The sequence below is a fragment of the Sesamum indicum genome, linkage group LG1 (assembly GCF_000512975.1).
Source record: "Sesamum indicum cultivar Zhongzhi No. 13 linkage group LG1, S_indicum_v1.0, whole genome shotgun sequence".
In the NCBI taxonomy this organism is placed as follows: Eukaryota; Viridiplantae; Streptophyta; class Magnoliopsida; order Lamiales; family Pedaliaceae; genus Sesamum; species Sesamum indicum.
In genome coordinates, this window is record NC_026145.1 from 18,003,900 (window position 1) to 18,023,344 (window position 19,445).

General features: G+C 37.9%; 5 protein-coding genes across 6 annotated transcripts in view; 4 read left to right on the forward strand and 1 right to left on the reverse strand.

Annotated features, from left to right (window-relative positions):
* LOC105173076 (39S ribosomal protein L46, mitochondrial) lies at positions 1,448-4,306 on the forward strand. The gene is made up of 6 exons (XM_011094727.2): positions 1,448-1,786; positions 2,285-2,350; positions 2,815-2,889; positions 3,355-3,478; positions 3,590-3,715; positions 3,865-4,306. Exons 1-6 carry the CDS (start codon positions 1,605-1,607, stop codon positions 4,006-4,008), a joined length of 717 nt encoding a protein of 238 aa, XP_011093029.1. The 5' UTR covers positions 1,448-1,604; the 3' UTR covers positions 4,009-4,306.
* Positions 5,999-6,825, forward strand: LOC105173096 (desiccation-related protein PCC27-45). The gene is made up of 2 exons (XM_011094748.2): positions 5,999-6,367; positions 6,465-6,825. The coding sequence occupies exons 1-2, from the start codon at positions 6,162-6,164 to the stop codon at positions 6,712-6,714; spliced, it is 456 nt and encodes a 151-aa protein (XP_011093050.1). The 5' UTR covers positions 5,999-6,161; the 3' UTR covers positions 6,715-6,825.
* Positions 6,960-10,283, forward strand: LOC105173085. Its single transcript, XM_020693503.1, is given in 2 exon segments — positions 6,960-7,398; positions 8,145-10,283. Coding segments are annotated over 2 exon segments (1,794 nt in total). The 5' UTR covers positions 6,960-7,084; the 3' UTR covers positions 9,625-10,283.
* On the forward strand, positions 11,162-13,688 carry LOC105173106 (reticulon-like protein B1). Its single transcript, XM_011094760.2, has 5 exons — positions 11,162-11,506; positions 12,274-12,454; positions 12,544-12,685; positions 13,114-13,183; positions 13,266-13,688. Exons 1-5 carry the CDS (start codon positions 11,293-11,295, stop codon positions 13,430-13,432), a joined length of 774 nt encoding a protein of 257 aa, XP_011093062.1. The 5' UTR covers positions 11,162-11,292; the 3' UTR covers positions 13,433-13,688.
* LOC105173113 (golgin candidate 4) overlaps positions 13,900-19,445 on the reverse strand; it is an 8,493-nt gene continuing 2,947 nt past the window's right edge. The window contains exons 4-15 of one of the 2 annotated variants that reach the window (XM_011094772.2): positions 18,638-18,769; positions 18,327-18,465; positions 18,180-18,244; positions 17,514-17,681; positions 17,219-17,332; positions 16,883-17,011; positions 16,434-16,730; positions 16,287-16,352; positions 15,759-15,961; positions 15,485-15,539; positions 15,024-15,209; positions 13,900-14,433 (exon numbers count right to left, since the gene is read on the reverse strand). In XM_011094772.2, the coding sequence (XP_011093074.1) occupies positions 14,158-14,433; positions 15,024-15,209; positions 15,485-15,539; positions 15,759-15,961; positions 16,287-16,352; positions 16,434-16,730; positions 16,883-17,011; positions 17,219-17,332; positions 17,514-17,681; positions 18,180-18,244; positions 18,327-18,465; positions 18,638-18,769 (1,830 nt within the window). In that variant the 3' untranslated portion in view covers positions 13,900-14,157. The remainder of the gene's footprint in view (positions 14,434-15,023; positions 15,210-15,484; positions 15,540-15,758; positions 15,962-16,286; positions 16,353-16,433; positions 16,731-16,882; positions 17,012-17,218; positions 17,333-17,513; positions 17,682-18,179; positions 18,245-18,326; positions 18,466-18,637; positions 18,770-19,445) is intronic. The other variant, XM_011094779.2, reaches the window with a different exon arrangement.

The following is a 19,445-nucleotide window of genomic DNA, read 5'->3' on the forward strand; positions in this document are numbered from 1 at the left end:
TTGTCTCTACATATTTTGTTATACTAGTAAAATACACACGCAATAATTTTAATTTTTTGATATCGATTTATTTTTTCTTTCACCACCTTAGTAATGTGACATAAGTAACATGTTCTAATGATAAAACTATTGATACTAAAACTTGATTATAAAATGAATGCTAACTCAATATTTATACATTTATCTTTTCAAAAGAACGGTCGAGATTAATCTTCATATTGCTATGAGAACCTTTCAAATACTCTTTTAAAAATATTTAAAATACTATAAAAGTTTCTATATTTACACATAACTTTTTTTTTTGTCTAAAGACTTGTATTCATAAACTTTTGTAGTTATATAAAATATTCTAAGTTTTGTGTAGGTATATTCTACCTTTTATTAAACTCGCTCTATTTTAAAAAAATTACATTGATATCTAATATATTTTTCATAAAAAAATATTATTAAGAATTATAATACTTAAAAGAAGTTTTCAAATTTTGTTTTGCCCCACAAATCAATATAATAATAATGTTGCAATTAGTATTACAATAATTACTTTAAGCTATTTTAAAATTTAAATTGTAATATTAATTTTAAAAATATCCTCCATGTCTTTAGCATATCCAAATAAATCTCATCTAGAAAATATTAATACTTTTTTCTATAGAATTTTATTTAAAAATATATTTTATTTATTTTAATTTTAGTTTAATAATCCATTGCTCAACCAACCTTGTTTTGAAATGAATTTGAGCATGAAAATGACTCTTCTTTAAATTATACAAGTTAATTTACGTACATTACACCCTAATGAAAATGTTGGTAAAATATACAAACGTATTTTTTGTCGAATTAATTATTTAGAAGTTTTAAAATATTACAAAAAAGGATATACCATTAAATAGAGTTTGAATATTTTATACTTTCATTATTTTTTTATCTCATTTTTATTTTCAATAATAAATATAACATAAATAAACTTGTATACTCATACAATAGTGTATACAAATATATATATATATATATATATATTTTAAAATATAGACAATATAAATAAAAATATTTAGATTTAGATTAGATGAATTTAGTAGTTTCAGATTGAATTTAGTGAATTTAATTAACTTTTTCAAAATCTTTGTTAAAGACTCTCTAAGTTTAACGTTTTCAATTAGTATATTTATTAACTCCATATATTATCAAAATTAAGCTAGATAATAACAATATTAATAAAATCAACATAATTAGAGGGATATTTATCAAGATTTTAATATTTTTATAAATAAATAAAATTTAATATCGAATCAGCTCCAAAAATATCCTATAAATATATAATTTTATAATTTTTTTTTTCAAATAAATTTAACCAAACATCCTCTTCAACTAATAGTCACACTTAATATGAAAATGAGTGCGTTTTTCTCCCTTTGGAAATGCGACTTAGTCTGGTTCCCATTAGGTAGAGGTCTATGGGAAAGGAGAAAGCTGCTTCCACTCTCCATTTTCACGTTCTTCTTTACTCGCTCTCCACCCTCTTCTCCCACCCAGTTAGGGTTTTATAGAATCTCGCTTTTGAACTCACATTTTCTTCCCCTGCCGTTTGTGTTTCAGATTGAGGGAAAATGCAGGGAATAACGTCGTGTTCCAAGTTTGGACGGTCTTTGCAGAGTATAATACGAGGGTTTTCTACATCGACAACGAAGAGTGGCAGTGATGAGAAGCTCGTAGCTTCAGTTCTGTTTGAGAGGCTTCCCGTTGTCATTCCAAAAATCGATCCTGTTGTCTATGCTTTTCAAGAGTTCTCGTAAGCATTTTTACCTGTTTTCTTTTACACTCCTTCTCGTTTCACCTCCCGTTCTTATTGAAATTAAATGTATTGGGGAAGAAAATCTAGCTTCAATGGCGTATTATTTTATGTTTCACTGTTAATTAATTAGTCTGTTATACAGAACAATATGTGGGAAAACAACAAATAATGTTTTCGGTTGGCGAAAAATTGAGCTTTTTAGTTTGTGAATTGCGATTACTTACCGCATGAAGAATAAAGGATTTGATCCCTTTCTAGTTTGTTAGAGTTGGATATACTGGATTACGAGATGTTTTGTTTCCTCAAAAAATGAGTGTCGGTATGCATTGACCCAATTCATTTTTCCTAGTTTATTTCCTGACAGAATAAAATGAATCGCACAATGCAATTTACGAATTGAGAAAACTTAATATGATCTTTCTAGTGGTAACTGATGCTCTTGAAGTTGCTCCATGATCAAATTTATGATGGCTTAGTACTGGGATGTATCTTTAGGTTCCGATGGAGACAACAATATCGACGGGAATACCCTGAGGCTTTCTTGAAAAAAGCTGATGCCAGGTATCCTTAACTCTTTTAATCTTGTTTGCCCTTTCTTTTGTTATCCTATTTCTTATGTGGTTCTCCAGTTGGTCTAGTTTTTACCAGTTTCATCCACAAATTCATCTTGGAACTGATAATGGCTATCCCTATTTGTGTTATGGATAAGTAATCATTCAAGCATTTTCAGGAAATCTACGTAAAATTTGACATACCGATGTTGTAACAGTTCTTTGCGTAATGGATACTCGCCTTTTGTGACCCATAATCTCATAGAGCCAACTGTTTGCTGGACTTTTGGTTGTGGGGGCATGCACTTCTGCTCTTTTTTGTTTGTTCTTTTTAATCTCCTGTTGGCTATTCTGTTTTGCTTCTACCTAAAAATTAATCTAGGTTTAAAATGTGCATATGACTGAATTTGTTCATTTTCTGGTTGGTCGAATAAACTGTGAGATTTTCTCTTTGTATTGACTGTGACCATGCAGGGGAAAAGGAGATTATCAAATTGACTTTACGCCAGCTCCACGGATCACTGAAGCAGACAAGAGCAATGATAAAAGGTATTTCTGTAGTATGTATTTTCCTTTCTGGATTCCAAGCCTGCCAATTTACAAGGCCTTTTTTTTTTTTAATTTGGTCTACATAAAAGTAAATTCTTTCTCAAATTATGAAGATGACGTACCTGCCTCTGCAATGTTTTTGTTTTTGGTAGTTGAGCTTGCAATATAAATCTGTGGTTGGCCCCCATTTTCTTCCTGATAAAATTTGGGATTCCTCTAGCCCATAAATGGCAAACCTTTTGAATGAAACCCCTGGTCAGTTCAGCAAAAGGATATGATTTTGCATCATGTTAGGGTTTTCTCTGTCTGACATTGTCTAGTTATAACATGTTCTTTACCATAGGAGAGAGACATGGAGATATGGTTTATGCACGATGATGGTTCATGCTGTCAGATGTTTTTGTAGTAACATAATCTGAATGTGATCAAATAGTCTGGTAATGAGATCAACACACTGTCTTATAGGTCATTGCAGAGAGCACTTGACCGCAGACTATATCTTCTCCTTTTTGGTGCTGCATATGGTTCTAAAGAACCTGTCTGGCACTTTCCTGAGAAGGTTTATGAGTCGGAACAGACATTGCGAAAGGTAATTCTGCTTTTAGTTTATTTTTTGGTTTGTTGAAACTTTCCCTTGGAACTATTTGACATCATAAAGTTAAGTGAAAAGACACAATTGGTGGCTTCCAAATATTTGCAGTGTGCAGAGTCTGCCTTAAAATCTGTGATTGGAGACCTTTCCCATACGTATTTTGTTGGAAATGCCCCAATGGGCCATATGATTGTGCGACCTTCCAATAATGACCAGGTCAATCCATCTCTTAAGGTAAGCATATTTTGTTTCTACCATCCACTTTTGTGCATTTCTTTATAGTTCTGTAAATTGGTTTCCAGGGCCTGAACATCATCATATTGGTCACACATTTTGCTTAATATTCTTGATTCTCATGTTTAGTATCTTATTTTCTTTGTTAGCGGTTCTTTTTTAAATCTCAAGTTATTGCGACAAACAAGTTTAACATCGGAAGGTGTGAAGATTATGTGTGGGTGACAAAGGATGAACTTTTGGAGTATTTTCCTGAGCAAGCTGAATACCTGGGCAAGATGATCATCAGCTGACTTTTTGTGCCTTCCCATTGTTTTTGGCTTTTTGATAATCTTCAGCTATTAGCTCAATGTATTTGCCCATATTTGGAGCTCTCCACAGTATTACTAGGAAATTTTTTGAAGCTGACTAGGTTTTTTGTTGGTCTGATGAGGTGCCCCAGTTTCAAGGTTCTGTGGTTGTTTGATTGAATGCAATAATTGTCTTGAGCACCTGCTGGTTACGATGCTCCTTCCGCACCACTTATCACAGAGAGATGCTTTCATTGCCCATTTTTCAGAGTACAGTTATTTGCCAAATTGTTTGTGTGAATTGCCTAGGTAAAGACTGATTGTTGTTTAGCGTTCGTGTTGAAGTAAAAATAGTTAAATGGAAATGGAAGGCCAAATTGTTTGTGTGAATTGCCAATTCCATGCTTTGTAAATAAAGCAAGGTGCAGTGGGGCATCCCTCCAAGTTCTCAAAGTACACACACACATCCACACGGGTCAGTGTGTGTTGTGCAGAAGCCGTTTGAATTTGATCATATATTAATTTCTCCAGCCTTTTCATCAACTGTATAAATACCCCTCAATTACTCCCCTTAATTCTCTTCCTCCGAATTTGTGGAGGTTGAGCCGCCTCCTTCTATGCATGGAAATGGAAGCCCAACATATCCCACTACTACCACCACCGCCGCCAGTTCCTGCGCCCACCGACCCACATTATCTATTTACACCATCAACCCCATCTCCTTTTCCAGGCCTCCAGCCCATTTTCCTGATCAATTGGATTTGCCCAGCCTCATTAATTCCGGCAATATTACAAGCTTGGGCGTGCTTGACCGTCAGCCAAATCCTGGAAAATTCTTCTGAAAATGCAGTTGTGGAAGAAGATTTAGGCGATAAGGGCAATAGGAGCAAAAGTAGAAAAGGAATATGTAGGAGCAGAAAATGGGGTAGTGTTCCTGGGTTAGCCTTCCAAACAAGGGTGTGGTGGTAACAACGCACGAGGGCATCCATAATCATCCCTCTCACAACCTCATGGAAGCCCTAACTCCACTTCTCCTACACATTCACTTCCTCACTACTCCTCCTCGATCCTCCTCTTCATCATCATCATGTTGCTATATAAGTACTAAATACAATTACACATGCACTACTACCTACCTACTCCATTAGTTTTGGAAGTACTATATATATGTAAATTGTGTTAATCATGCATCCAGTATTGTTATATTAATGTTGATAGAGTCGGAATGAAAAATCTGTCATTATAACGTTTAATTATATATAGATTGAGATCGTTTTAATGTAAAGCGGATTATATATGATCAATGTCTGTCGTAATTAAAAATTTACCGACTGTTTGATCCAAAATTTGGTGTTTAATTGACTGCATGCAGTACTACTTGTTATGGGAATCAATAGATTTTGGACTAAACTGATCATATATATCTTTTTCACGATATATATGAGATCAGATTTATCATTTATTTAGTTTTTCATTAAAATAATACAAGAATTAAAATTATACAAAAGACAACAGAGAATTTCGATTAATTAGATATCAAAGAATAATTGGAATTAGTGGATGTATATATTATATTTTCATATTGGTCATTTATTTGTCGAATATATATCTATACCACTATTAATTCTGGATGATTTCTATAATTACTAATTTCCATTCAAATTGAAATGATTTATTATAGAGGTGTGTGTGAAAGAATTTGAGTTTAGTGTGTATTAGATTGTCCCAGAGAACATATTCGTCACAAAGAAAAAATTGGCAAGTTGATAACGACAATGAGGTGGAGATTTCTGAAGCGAAAACTACCTAGTATACTGCATGGTGGAGTAGAGCTTATCGACAGGGTGCGTAACACCATTCGCGTCCTCTGTTACCCACGTCGATCACATTCATAAATGCACTTCTCATTACGCGGACACCTATCTCATCTCTTTTCTTGTTTAATTCAAATTCATTAAACTCTCCAAAACTATTATATTATATATATATAATATCCCAACTATAAATTAATAACTTATCTCATCCCTCAAACTGTTCAATCATTCAGTTGATCTTCTCTCTTTCGTTTCGTTCAAGGGCTACCGATCAAGAACTGAGATCATCGTCGTATTATCCTAATCACTGTGTGTTTATTACAATAATAATAATATACCAAAATGCAGGATTTGGCGGACAAGGCCAAGAATTTCGTGGCGGATAAGGTGGCTAACATGAAGAAGCCGGAGGCTTCCGTAACCGACGTCGATCTTAAAGATGTCGGCCGGGACAGTATCACCTATCTGGCGAAGCTCTCCGTCACCAATCCCTACAGCGTATCCATCCCCATCGGCGAGATCAAATACTCCCTCAAAAGTGCGGACAGGTAATTGAATTATTCTGAGCACTCATTTCTCATTTCGTATTAATGACATATACAAGCAATTATATTGAATGGAGAGTGATGATGAAAATTGATGTAGGGTGATCGCATCGGGTAACATTCCTGACCCTGGATCCTTGAAAGGGAACGACACGACGATGGTGGAGGTGGGGATGAAGGTTCCACATAATGTGCTGGTGAGCTTGATCAAGGACATTGGTGCCGACTGGGACATAGACTATGTACTGGAAATAGGGCTCGTCGTGGATCTCCCGGTTGTTGGAAACATTACGCTTCCTCTGTCTCACAAGGGCGAGATGAAGCTCCCTACTCTCAAACACTTGTTTTAATTATAGTCTTAGTCTTCCTGTAAACCTGCATAATAACAACAATAATAATACTATGTTGTTCGCTTTCTACGTGTATTTTCTCCACTTCTTTATAGCAAGATTTCGTATGTATATACATATATATTAAATGCAATATGATAATATATGGAAAGTTGAATCCGCCTCCAGTACATATATCCATCATCCACCATCCACCATCCACCATCCATCCTCCATCCTCCGTATATCATATATTGGCAATTAAATAAGTAGCTCTGTGTATTAAATGCTGCAGCTAAGCAGCCCACCCACCTTTCTTCTCCCCAAATTCAATTAGTTTTCCCTTTATTCAAATGGCCATTTCCACCACCTCCATCCTCCGCCTCTCCCGATGTCCACCACTACCGTCCCCACCAGGCCCTCTTCACTCTCACAAAACCTCAGTTCCATTGGCCTTGGTTACGCCATCGCCTTCGCCCTCGGCTTCCTCGTCTTCTTCTCCACAATTCTCCTCGCCTCTTACATCTGCTGCCGCTCGGTGGCTGATCGCCGCCGCCGCCGCCTGGCTCGGAACCAAAATCCCGATAACTCCAACGACAACAGCATATACCTGCCCAGAATAATCTTCGTTGCCGAGGACGAGGAAAGTGACGCGCAAAACGCCGTTGCGGGGCTCGATCAGGCCGTTATCAACTCGTACCCCAAGTTCGTTTTCACGAAAAGGAACGGGGACGGTGCAGGCGACAGCGTTTGCTCGATATGCTTGTGCGAGTACAGGGAATCGGAGATGTTGCGCATGTTGCCTGATTGTAGGCACTGTTTCCACGTCATGTGTGTGGACGCGTGGCTGAAGCTCAACGCGTCCTGCCCCGTTTGTCGGAACTCGCCGCTGCCCACGCCGCTGTCGACGCCGTTGCAGGAGGTGGTGCCTCTGTCTCAGTACTCCGATGGGCGGAGGAGACAATAAAGGAAGGGGTCAGTTCGTGATTTGCTAGTTGTTTAGGGGTGGGAGTGTTATTTCTACTTTAGGGATGAGGTGAAATGTAAATAGGTTTTTGGGGATAGTTGGCATTAATAGGTCTAGTTTTCGTTCATTTTGAAGCTTTTTCCTCCAGTTTTAGTTCTATGGGGATCAACGGATGAATTTGTAATATTTTATACATATAAAACACTTTTGAATTTGTCCAGTTCACTACAGTGCAGACCCGATCGTTGAGTTGAAGTCACTTCACACAGAAGCAACTGAATTTGACCATATTCACATCTCTAAGGTAACAACATGTGCATGCTTAAGATTTACTTGTAATAATCTTTACTTGGGATTACAACTTACACTTATTTTAAACTCACTACAAAATTTCCTAAAATAAGAACCCGATAAAGGTTGCTTAGTAAATCGTCCCAAGAGCATTCACGATGATACCTTCTGACTCTAATCTCAAGATTTGCAGTCTCACACCTTAGCATAGCAGAGATATATCATCAAAATCTCCAGCTTCAGTGTTATTGAGGGCAGATATGGCTAAGGTAAGTGTCTTAAAGAAGTTTGGGTCATGGAAGGGGATGCACAGATTGGTTATTTGTGTTGGTACTCTTGCTATTTTGGTCTGTATTGCCACCTTGTCCAAAGCCTACTCATTAAGGTCTTTTCTAGTTTCTGATACTTCGTGCAACTACAGAAACATAGTTGCTCCTCGTACAAACGAAAGAGAGATAAAAGAAACTGTTGGCATAGTCATCCACAGAATCCAACAACAACTTGATCAGATGAGAGATTCACCCCATGAATCGGTCCCCAAAACCAAACACGCTTCTTTTCTTGCAGACATTTTGGGACTTATTGAGACAGTCCAAGAATCTCTGTCAGGTACAGAGGAATCTCTTCAAGAAAACGGTCCCCTGAATCGTCTGTCGACATCTGACCACCATAAAGAAGAAGCTTCCGAGTATTTCTTGACAGAAGAAATCCGGAAATACATCAGAATCAAGCCTAACAGGCTCGGAAAACAGAACTTCATGGGGGCCAACGGCACGTTCACGAGCATTGGACATGCCTGTTTTTCCATGAGAAAAGAGCTGGAAGAGTACATGGAGTACGATGTAGGGGATATATGCAACGACGACTGGAAATTAGCCCAGAAGTTGATGGTTCACGGCTGCGATCCGTTGCCAAGAAGGAGATGTTTTGCAAAAGCTCCTCAGTTTTACACTAAGCCTCTGCCCATAAATGAGTCTTTATGGGCACTACCTGATGACAAAAACGTCCGTTGGAGCCAGTACAGATGCAAGAACTTCACTTGCCTTGTGGGAAATAGTACTGCAAAGGGGTTCTTCAAATGCTCAGATTGCTTCAATCTCATCAACCATGAGTCCCCGAGATGGATTAAACCAGTCTATCAAGATCCCAACTCGAATTTGACCTCAGATTTTCTGATAACTGAAGTTCTTGATCTGAAGCCTGGAGAGATCAGGATTGGGTTGGATTTCAGTGTTGGCACTGGAACTTTTGCTGCTAGAATGAGGGAACGCAATGTGACTGTAGTTTCTGCCACAGTCAATCTTGGGGCGCCATTTAGTGAAATGATTGCCCTTCGTGGGCTGATCCCACTGTACTTGACTGTAAATCAGCGGCTTCCGTTCTTTGACAACACACTGGATTTGATCCACACGACAAGGTTTCTGGATGGATGGATCGATCTGGTGCTGCTGGATTTCGTGTTGTATGACTGGGACAGAGTTCTGAGGCCTGGAGGGCTTCTGTGGATAGATAGCTTCTTCTGTCTGAAAGAGGATTTGGATGACTACTTAGCAGTGTTTAAGATGCTCAAGTACAGGAAACATAAGTGGATTATAGTTCCCAAGTGGGATAAAAACAACGATCGTGAGGTGTTCTTTTCTGCTGTGATGGAGAAGCCACCAAGGCCATTTTGATGATCATTCAACTAGTAATACAGATAAAGAAATCTGCAAAGCGTGTAAGTTCTTCTCATCTCATTTTGTGCTGACTTGAGCCGGAGTTCAGATTTGACTCCTGACAGGTGTTTTAGTTAGGGAAGTATAGGGTGTGTATTAGGAAATCTCTGCGCCGGCTGAGAAGAGCAGGATTTAAGTACAAGAACATCTACACTCTTTTGGGCTTCCAAAGGTGGTTTCATTTGATCTATTATTTCCAGATTGAAAAATTATTATTCAGACTATGTTTTTAACCAACCGAATCACATAACGAGTTGTCGTGTAATTGACCCATTTACCTCAACTGTATCCATCATGTGATACATGTCACACTGATGAAGTTGGAAATTGAGTTAATATTTGATGCAAAAGTATGTTTTGGTCTTGCCCTTTATTCCAACCAGAAATAACTAAAAGCACTTAGTTTCTCCACCAATTGTTGAATTTCAAGGACAAAACGAAGTTCATGTCGGAATTTGATATATGTCTTAGAAACATGCGAATCCACCCGTCCCACACTGCATGTGCATGCTTCCCCTTTTCAAAAAGCGCAGTTAGGCAGCTACTGTGATGGATCATCCCTTTTTCGTTGGCACAACCCCAATCTCTCTTACCATTACTTTTTCCAATTAAATCATCATCCCACACTTTGGATTATAAGTATGTTTTATTATGGTGTTTAAATCTATTAACATGTATGTATTGGTATTTAAGTTTTCATACTTTGATATGTCTTGATGATCAAATTCATTCACACAAATACCTTTGATTTATTTCTATCTTCTGTCATCAAATCCACACAATTTTGAGCAGATGACATATAAAAAATAAGGATAATGTCGCATACACTTCATAATTTATCATCTATTAATAAGTGTGTGTTGGATCATAGTGTATGTTTGAATTTATTTTTAAAGGTAATTTAAAATATTTTAAAATAAATAGTGTATGTTGTTGGAATCTGAGAAACAAAAGTCACTATTTATTATCAAATTATGTTTCTTTTATATATATTTTTATACTTAAATATGTATATATATAAATATTGTATGTTTAATAGTATTTTTAGGAGATAAAAATTATTATTCATTATTAAATTATATCTCTTATATAAGTGTGTGAATATATTGTACATAAAAAAATTAAAAAAAAAAAAACACAGATAAAAAATATAAAATTATAGATAAATATTGAATGTACTTATCTTATTTTAAAAATGAAGCCAAGAAAGGGTAAGTGAGTGTGTGAGTTAGGGGCATGTGGCCCACAAAGATGGGATTAGAGTCTGTCTCAAATCCTTCATACTCATCGACACGTGTACCGCAGTGGGCAACCCAGTGCCGCCTCACCGTCCACGTCCTTCCTCATCTCCACCGTCACCTGACCAGTACAAAAAACAATAATAAAAATAGAATGAATATGAATTTATATTTAAGAAAATAAATATTATTGTGGGTAAATAGAAATAAAGTCCAGTTTTCCAAATTCCAAACCGAACCGGAGCTGAGGTTCGGATGAGCCTTTCTTACATAAAACCCCCACTCACGCCTTCCTCCTTTTCCATTTTCTCTTTCCTTAGCTCTGAAGCTGTTTACTTTTATTTGAATTTCTTTTTACTTCATTCTGGCCTTTGAAATTGAATCGCCGATGGCGGAGCAAGAGGAGATTTCCGATCCTAGGACCGATTCCTTGGTGGACAGAATCTCCGAGAAGATTCACGGTGGCGACGATACCTCCTCTTCTTCCGACTCTGACTCTCAAGTCAAGGAGGCTGCGTCCCCGCCTGCCTCCGTGAAGGCAAAGATTTACCGTTTGTTCGGCCGTGAAAAGCCGGTTCACAAGGTCTTTGGTGGAGGCAAACGTAAGTATCACGCGCTCACTTGCACAAATACACTCTTATTCTATGTGGTGACCGTTTCTGTAGATTCAGTGCCTGTGCTATTTGAGGTTTGCTTCGTTTCTTTTGGCCGATGAATACTAGTATTATTTTCATATGTCAATGATGGATAGGCTACAGTGGTATTGAACAGAGTGCCATGTGGTTATCATAGTATTTCGTAAGCGCCTGTAGATAACAGTGCATCTATTAGAGATTTTTTTCCCTCTTTCTTATTTGGTGAATGAGTACGATTACATTTACTCGCCAATTTGATGCATTTGCTAAGCTGTTATATGATCGAAATGCTCTGCGGTTATAAGAGTATATAGTAAGCATATGTGGACACTTATATATTCACTTAGAATTTTTCTTTTTTGATGAAAGTGAGCACGATTATATGTGCCCGTGGTTTTGATGCATATGCTAGATGTTATGTGGGGAAAATGCTGGTAGTATGAGCAATCTGTCTTTTCTTGTCAATGCTTTGTTTCTCCGGTATGTCCTGCTAGGCCAGCTGGTTACTGAAGAATCTTTTGTTGCCTACTGGTGAAAAGGAAATGTTGAAAGCAAAATGCTGTATGAGAAGTTAGTGTATTAAATTAAACATTTTGCTTGCAACAGACTTGGTGTTTTTGCATAGATTAAAATCTTCAACCTGTTGTGTTCTCGAGTTTAATTGGCACAATGAACATTATGATCTATATTGAACACAAAATTTGACAATCACTTTTGGTGATTAATTTTTGTAGCTGCTGATATATTTTTGTGGAGGAACAAGAAAATATCTGCTACAGTGCTTGGCGGTGCAACTGCAGTTTGGGTTCTTTTTGAATTGCTGGAGTACCATTTGCTTACTCTGGTCTGCCATGTATCAATCCTTGCCCTTTCATTGTTGTTCTTGTGGTCTAATGCAACAACTTTCATTAACAAGTGAGCTTATCTGATAGTTTTCTTGTTCGCCTTTTTCTTTGGTATGTCGCATTCCAGCTATATGAACATCATCTCTTATCTGTTTGCAGGAGGCCTCCACATATTCCGGAAGTTCGCCTTCCTGAGGACCCATTTCTTGAGGTTGCTTCAGTCCTTCGGACTGAGATCAATCGTGGTTTCGCTGTGTTGAGAGAAATTGCATCCGGCAGGGATCTCAAGAAATTCCTTATGGTAAGCTTTTATGGGATGTGGAAAGTCTTACCTTTGAACAGCCTTAACTATTGGACAGTTTCTATTGTCCCTTTTTGTATCTTCTCAACTTTGCTAGTGAGTTAGCTTCCTAGAGTATTGGTTAATATGGGTACCATTTATTAAATACTTGAAGTAATGAGTTTGCTTTGGCTTGTGATCTGTAATTGTCTGTAACCTAGATCATGACTGGGCATTTGACATATTCCTTGCTGTATATTGATGCTGTCTTGCCCTCTCGACTTTCCAAGTTCTTTTTGTTCTGTCAACTATGTTCAATATGGTGTTCAAATTTAATTGTTTTCTTTTACATGATTCTGCTGGAGGATTGTGGACAAACAATCCCCGGCGGTTTGACCGATTGCTACTTGTTTCACATTTGACATTATGGATTAAAATCTGCATACCAGGTTGTTGTGGGGCTATGGGCTCTTTCAATTGTGGGCAGCTTCTGCAACTTCTTGACCCTGTTTTATATAGGTAATGTGTCCAACAGCCTTTGTACCAACAGAACACAGAATTATTTACTTCATTCTGACTTTTTCCCTTTTCCTTTCGGCAGTATTTATTCTGCTGCACACGGTACCTGTTTTGTATGAGAAGTATGATGATAAGATTGATGCATTTGCCGAGAAAGCGATGATTCAGATAAAAAAGCAGTATGCAGTCTTTGATGCTAAGGTCCTCAGCAAGATCCCAAGGGGACCACTGGGGAAGAAGAGGGATTAGAGATGATATGGTTACCACCCGCTGACATTACAGGATATGCTTATACTCCTACAATCAGCGTCTCTTTCTGGCTTCAGCTGTTAAATGTGGAAAAACATTGTGGTTTTTGATCAATTTATAATAGGTTATCGGAGTGTGTAATGTTTTGTTGGTAAGGAGTTTGTGTTTTGTCAGCCTCTGCTCATGCTTTTAGATCTTCTTTGAGCGTGATGTATATGGATTCTATGCTACAGTTATTTCAATTGTTTGTGGAACACATTCCTCCCTCCCTCTTTTTGGGGTGTCTTGCTGAATTTCTGGGTTGGTACAAAAAACAAAAGCATCCCTAGCGTGAACACACACATGTTCTGTTGACAGACTGAGAATTACAGTCGTACGCCTTCATGTTTTCTGTGAAGTCTGCCCTAGTGCTTGAGTGCTGGTTTTGTCGCAATGTCACCGTGGGAAGCTGTATACTCTCGCTTTAATAGCTGAACCTATTTACTTTCTGCCTCCGGCAAGTTACAACCAAATGTGGGCTCAGTCATGGAACCACGGAGATATACAACACCTGTGGATGTAGCTCAGACAGGGCTTCTCTTTCATTCAACCACCGTACAAAGAATTGAAAGAACACAAGGTATTGATCATATTTAAGGTACCTCAAAATCTGTACTTGTATTTACAGTCATGATCATGTAAACAATCAGTATCTTGGAAGTAGTCTTGAACTTTGAGAATTGCTTTCAGACGAGGAGAGGCACTGTAGAAAACTCTGAATCTGAATGTTCATGTTGCAAGAAGGTTCCACGAGAGGGTGACAGCGTTGTGTTTTCATTGAGGTAAAGGCTGGGTCTCCTGAAATCTGACACAGCAGCTGTGTTCCCTCTATGATCTGGCAGAGGTGAAGCAGTTCCTGTGGTGCTATAATCTGGACTGGAGCTACTGGCGGCACTGGCAGATTCTCTCTTTTCTCGTTCGGTCTCGTTAAGAAGAAAGTCCACCCATAGATCTGCGATTGACTGGAGAAAATATCCAGCAATAATTTGGAAATATCAGTGGGCGCAAGGAGGTGGGAGAACCCAGCAATGTGGCTCTCCCTGATAAGTGTCATGGCAACTAGCGAATAGTCATTAGTGATTACAGTTCTTGCTTGTGAGCACAGAAACACGCTTGTGAAATATTTACAGGAAGGCAGAAGATTTGTAATAGAAAGGATGATCATAAGCTCCTGGTTACGAGGCTTACAAGAAAGATGAAATATGTCACAATTACCCCTTGCAGAATACATGATGCGAGAAAAATGATCTGAATATCTTCAGGCAGCAAAGAAATTGCAGACAATAAATTGTTGCAAGCAAGACAGTTAATCTTAAGTGAGGAATGTACATGCATTAATATTTATTTCCGTCAGAGCAATGCACACCCAAAACATCCATACGCATATTCATTCACTTCCCACAACCCATTATTCACACGACCAAAGAACGCACAACAAAAAGGATGCATCTGAGCCATCTCTGACAGTATGAGGGGCTTGGCAAGAAAAGAGCCATTTCTGACAGCGGCACGAGTACCAGCTAGCTCGCAAAGAGAAGTGAAAGAAAAATACCTGGTTGTCAGATGCCATAGTCGTATGAGTTTCAGCTGAACCACCTCTCAAGATGCCTCCAACTAGTCGACCTGGAAGACCTAACACTCCCCGAACTACACCTTTCCCCGCCCCCTGTTGGGCAAGGCCTATCCTTTGCTTGTCTTCGTCAGAGAACCCCAGCATACGAACCATCAGATCAAGAACCTGAGGCAATTATTACTCCATAAACTAAGGCTACATATAAGGAAAAGTTGGTCTCTAACTATTTACCACACATTCATCAAACTATCAATTACTATTCTTTATTCCAATTATTTTCTCTAACTTCAGTTTTCTATTTGACAAGAAATACTCGTAGGAGGATTATGTGGAGTGAGACCCTGAAAACATTTCTTATTAGTCATAAGGGATAGCTAATCAGCTCCTAGGTGAAGCCTTTAGCAGTACAGAAAGCTAAGATACCTACGAAGTGTACTTACCTCTTTGCTGTGGTTTCTCTGGAAGTACGTCACCAATAATTTGATCACAATGCGCCTGCAAGCAGACCATTTATTACACTAGCGAATTGCTGATTCAAGGAAAGTGCACACAAATCGGCGTAAGATAGGATTGACAATATTTAAGCAACTTTAAACAGTGAAAAACGGTCATTTCGGTGACTAGTTTTTAGTGATAGAGCAGGTGTTCATACTGTAATCTAAGAAACTAACTCACTCTAGCTCCAAACAAAAGAAGAACTTCAGTTTGTCTAACCTGTCCACGAGAAAATCTGAGTCCACAGACATCCTGTTTAGCCTCGTCATGCTTTGCTCAAGAGCACGGCGCAGTTTTTCGTTGTCTTCCTCAAGTTTCTTAACTCTATTCTTTCCTTCAGCAAGCATCCGTTCAGCTTGTGACAGCTTCCCTAAAATTTCCTCCTTTTCCCTCTTTGATGCTTCTGCTTCTTGGTGCGCTTCCTGGAAGCATATGCAATGAATGACTATGAAATTAAAAAATGACTAAAACCTTGAATAAAAAAGACCTATATCTGGCATTGATCATCAGTCACGAAACCCATAAGATGTATATAAGCAAATGGGTGAGTGGCTTCATATAAAACATAGTATAAAGCTCAAATGTGCATGGACAGCTTCTTAAAAGGGGTAGAATCTGAAATATTGTCAACTATGTTGGTATAACTATGAGTTAACCATTTTGCAAGACAATCTTAACATGGTTCTTGGACTGCGTCAGGACAAGAATCAATTAAACCATCAAGGTGGTCAAGTTAAGAAATCAAACCTTCAACTGTTTGGAAAGTCTAGCCGATTCTTCTTTTGCAACTGATAATTCTTCGCAAAGGCGTTCCTGAAAATACAAATATCCATAAAAGATGAGCGGATATACTTCCTCTTTCTGATCTTCATTCAGCCATGAAGCAGTGTTTACCTTAGCTTCAATTTCCGCATAATACTGGCCAAGTGCAGTTTGCAGATTAAGAACTTCCATATTCTTGGCATCTATTGTAGTCATACAACCAGCCAATTTTCTATTGAGCTCATCTATAGTTTCTTTAGCCTTCTTAAGTTCATTGTTGTTGGACATTTTTATTTCTTCCTGACCTCCAATTGCCTGCTTAAGAGCTTTCTCCAGATGTGATATCTGAACTCTTTGATGTTCATTGATTTCTCGCAGATCATCAATGATCTTACTGTCCTCATCCATTTTCTCTGATTCTTCAGATTCCTGTGCATAAGGAATGTAGGTTATTTTAATTTAGGAGGCTAGGTTCTACAACGAAGATAGCGACACCAAAATGACAAAACAATTTCTCTGTGAATATTATAACATAACAGTTAAGATGGCTTATAAATACAAAAGAAAATGAAAGCAGAGACCTTTTCCAATAAATGCTGTTTGAGACGATTCAATTCTTGCAATGCTTTGTCCCGTTCTTTGCATGTTTCCTGTAAATCTTTCTCTAGCTTACGTAGAGATTGCTGCATTTCCTGGTTCTCTGCCAATGCCTGCAGAGATGCTACCTTTTAGATTAAAGAGCTTGTGGATGGGAGAGTTAAATATGCATATGAAAACAAGCGTCACAAGTGAGAATAACTGCTTAAGTATTTCTTCTCTGAACGGAATAAAAAAAAGAAGACATCAGACATGGAAAATACTGAAAAAGAATAGTGAAAAAGAGATTTTCACCAAACATCTAGAAAATCAAAACCTACCTCAACAGTGCTACTCGAATGCTTATTTGAAGGATCAAGATCACCAGGTATGTCTTTACGAACTGGAGAAGAATGAATTGCTTTTAAGGCAGCCTCAAATTCATCTTTTTCTTTCTACCATGAAAAAATGGTAAGGTACACGGTCCGTATGAAATATGCTTGTAAATGTGTACACATGCATAACTAAAACAAACAAAAACACATACACACACATGCAAGAGTTGGAGAAACACATATGAACACTTAACACTCCTTTTGAAAAGAAATGCTTTATATTCCATGGTAAGTCACTGACCTTAATGTTCCTATTTTCGTCCTCCAAAGTACTAATAACTTCTTTCAATCTCCCCACAGTGCCATCTGTTTCTTCCCTGTTTTTCCCCTGTAACTCCATTTGCAATTTCCCGATCTCTGATATCCTCTGATTTAGCTCATCATGTGTTTTGTGCATTTCATTTAACATCTTAAAAGCACAAAAACCAAAAGTGAGTCTAATTACTATGTATAAAGCAAACAGGAAGATTTTCAATGGTATTTTTTCAATTAAGGCAGATTTGTTGGATGCATACTAGTGCGATATCATATAACCCAAAAATGTGCTATATTGACCACAAACTTATTTCCAATTTAACACAATGTTTATGATTTCAATAGATCAGCTAAGAAAAGCTACCTGTGGAATCATACTAAATAAGTGAGATAATTTATCCCCTTTTTGGTATATGATGCAGCATGGGCAGAAACTAGTGAACAGAACAAAAAGAATTCTACCACAGTATCCTGACATAGGGAGACATGGCTTTTATACATCATACATCAAAATGGTTTCACGCATTTGAAGTATTAATCATGTAAAGCACTCTCAAACAAATTCTAATATATTAATTTATTAAACTACATAAAGTGGCACCAAAGGCCATGTTAGTCATCGAGAATAGCAAGAACAACTAAAAATACTCACTTTATTGTTGTCATCCTTTAGTGAGCTCAACTCTCGCTGCAATAATCCATTCAACTTCTGCTCCTCTAAAAATTGAATAAATGAGTCAACCACAATATTCAAAGGAGCATAGCACTTAAGATGAATCTTCAATGCATAAATTTTTACCTTGTAACCTTATCTGTGTACTTGCTGATTTGCTACGTTCTTTATCAAGTTCGACTGCCATTTGCTTCATTTGTGCTTCATGAGTTGCTTGCATCGCTGCATGGGATCTGCTTTTGTCTTCAATTGTATCTGAGAGCTCCTATAAGGCAACAAAATAGCTTCACCAAGTTCACTCACTCACAGGACAAAAATAGGAAGATCTGTAAAGTCTATAAAGTCCAAACAAAAATTACGTAGAATGTGAAGTAAATTGCTACTAATCCCTATTAAGGACTAAGACTTCTCCAAATGGAAAGGAACGTATCTCTTACATTTGAATTGGCTAAAGACGTTCCATTGTTTAACCCATCATATTTGGGTACACCATTGGTGAATGAGCTTCCAGAAGTACGGATTCTTGTTGCAGCTTTATTGTGCCGATTGGGTGAAATATCACCCGTCCCCTGAATAAGTTCTAGATGAGATCATCCAATAACTAATAGAAAAGGTAAAACTTTCTTAGTGAAATTTGAATTGAAACAAAATTATTACAAGCTCAGTAACAAAACGAAGTAATTTTGACATAATAGTTAGTTCATATTCTGTAGAGTCAATGACCTAGCATTATTAATCGCTAGTAATTCATAATTTCAGTTAATCACCAACTTCCACTCACACTTTCTTCTCATCAATGCATCACTTAACTCTCTTTAAGCCACGTCTGCCACGGCAATCAAGTATATCATCCAAAATAATCTTAGGTGGTATTTACATTAGGCTATTAGGTTGAATAAGACAAATACTACAAGTTATCCCATGTTTGCTTTACCATATGAGGGCCGGGCTTATGGCCAAAGCCCGGGCCTATTTACTGTTTTTGCTACATAAATCAACCCACCACTTGAGGTGGATTAAATGACATGGCTGAGAAACCCAATCGGACAAGTTTTTTATGTCCAATTACCTTGTACCCTCCTTCTTTCCCACGTTTTCCTCCCTCCCACCAACCTCCCCCGTGCCGCCGCTAACAGACAATCTTCTCCCCCACCCACCCCACACCGTATTTTCCTCCAGCCACTGCTGCCCGACAATCTTCTTCCTCCCACCAACCTCCCTTGCGCTGCGGCAAACTGCCCCTCC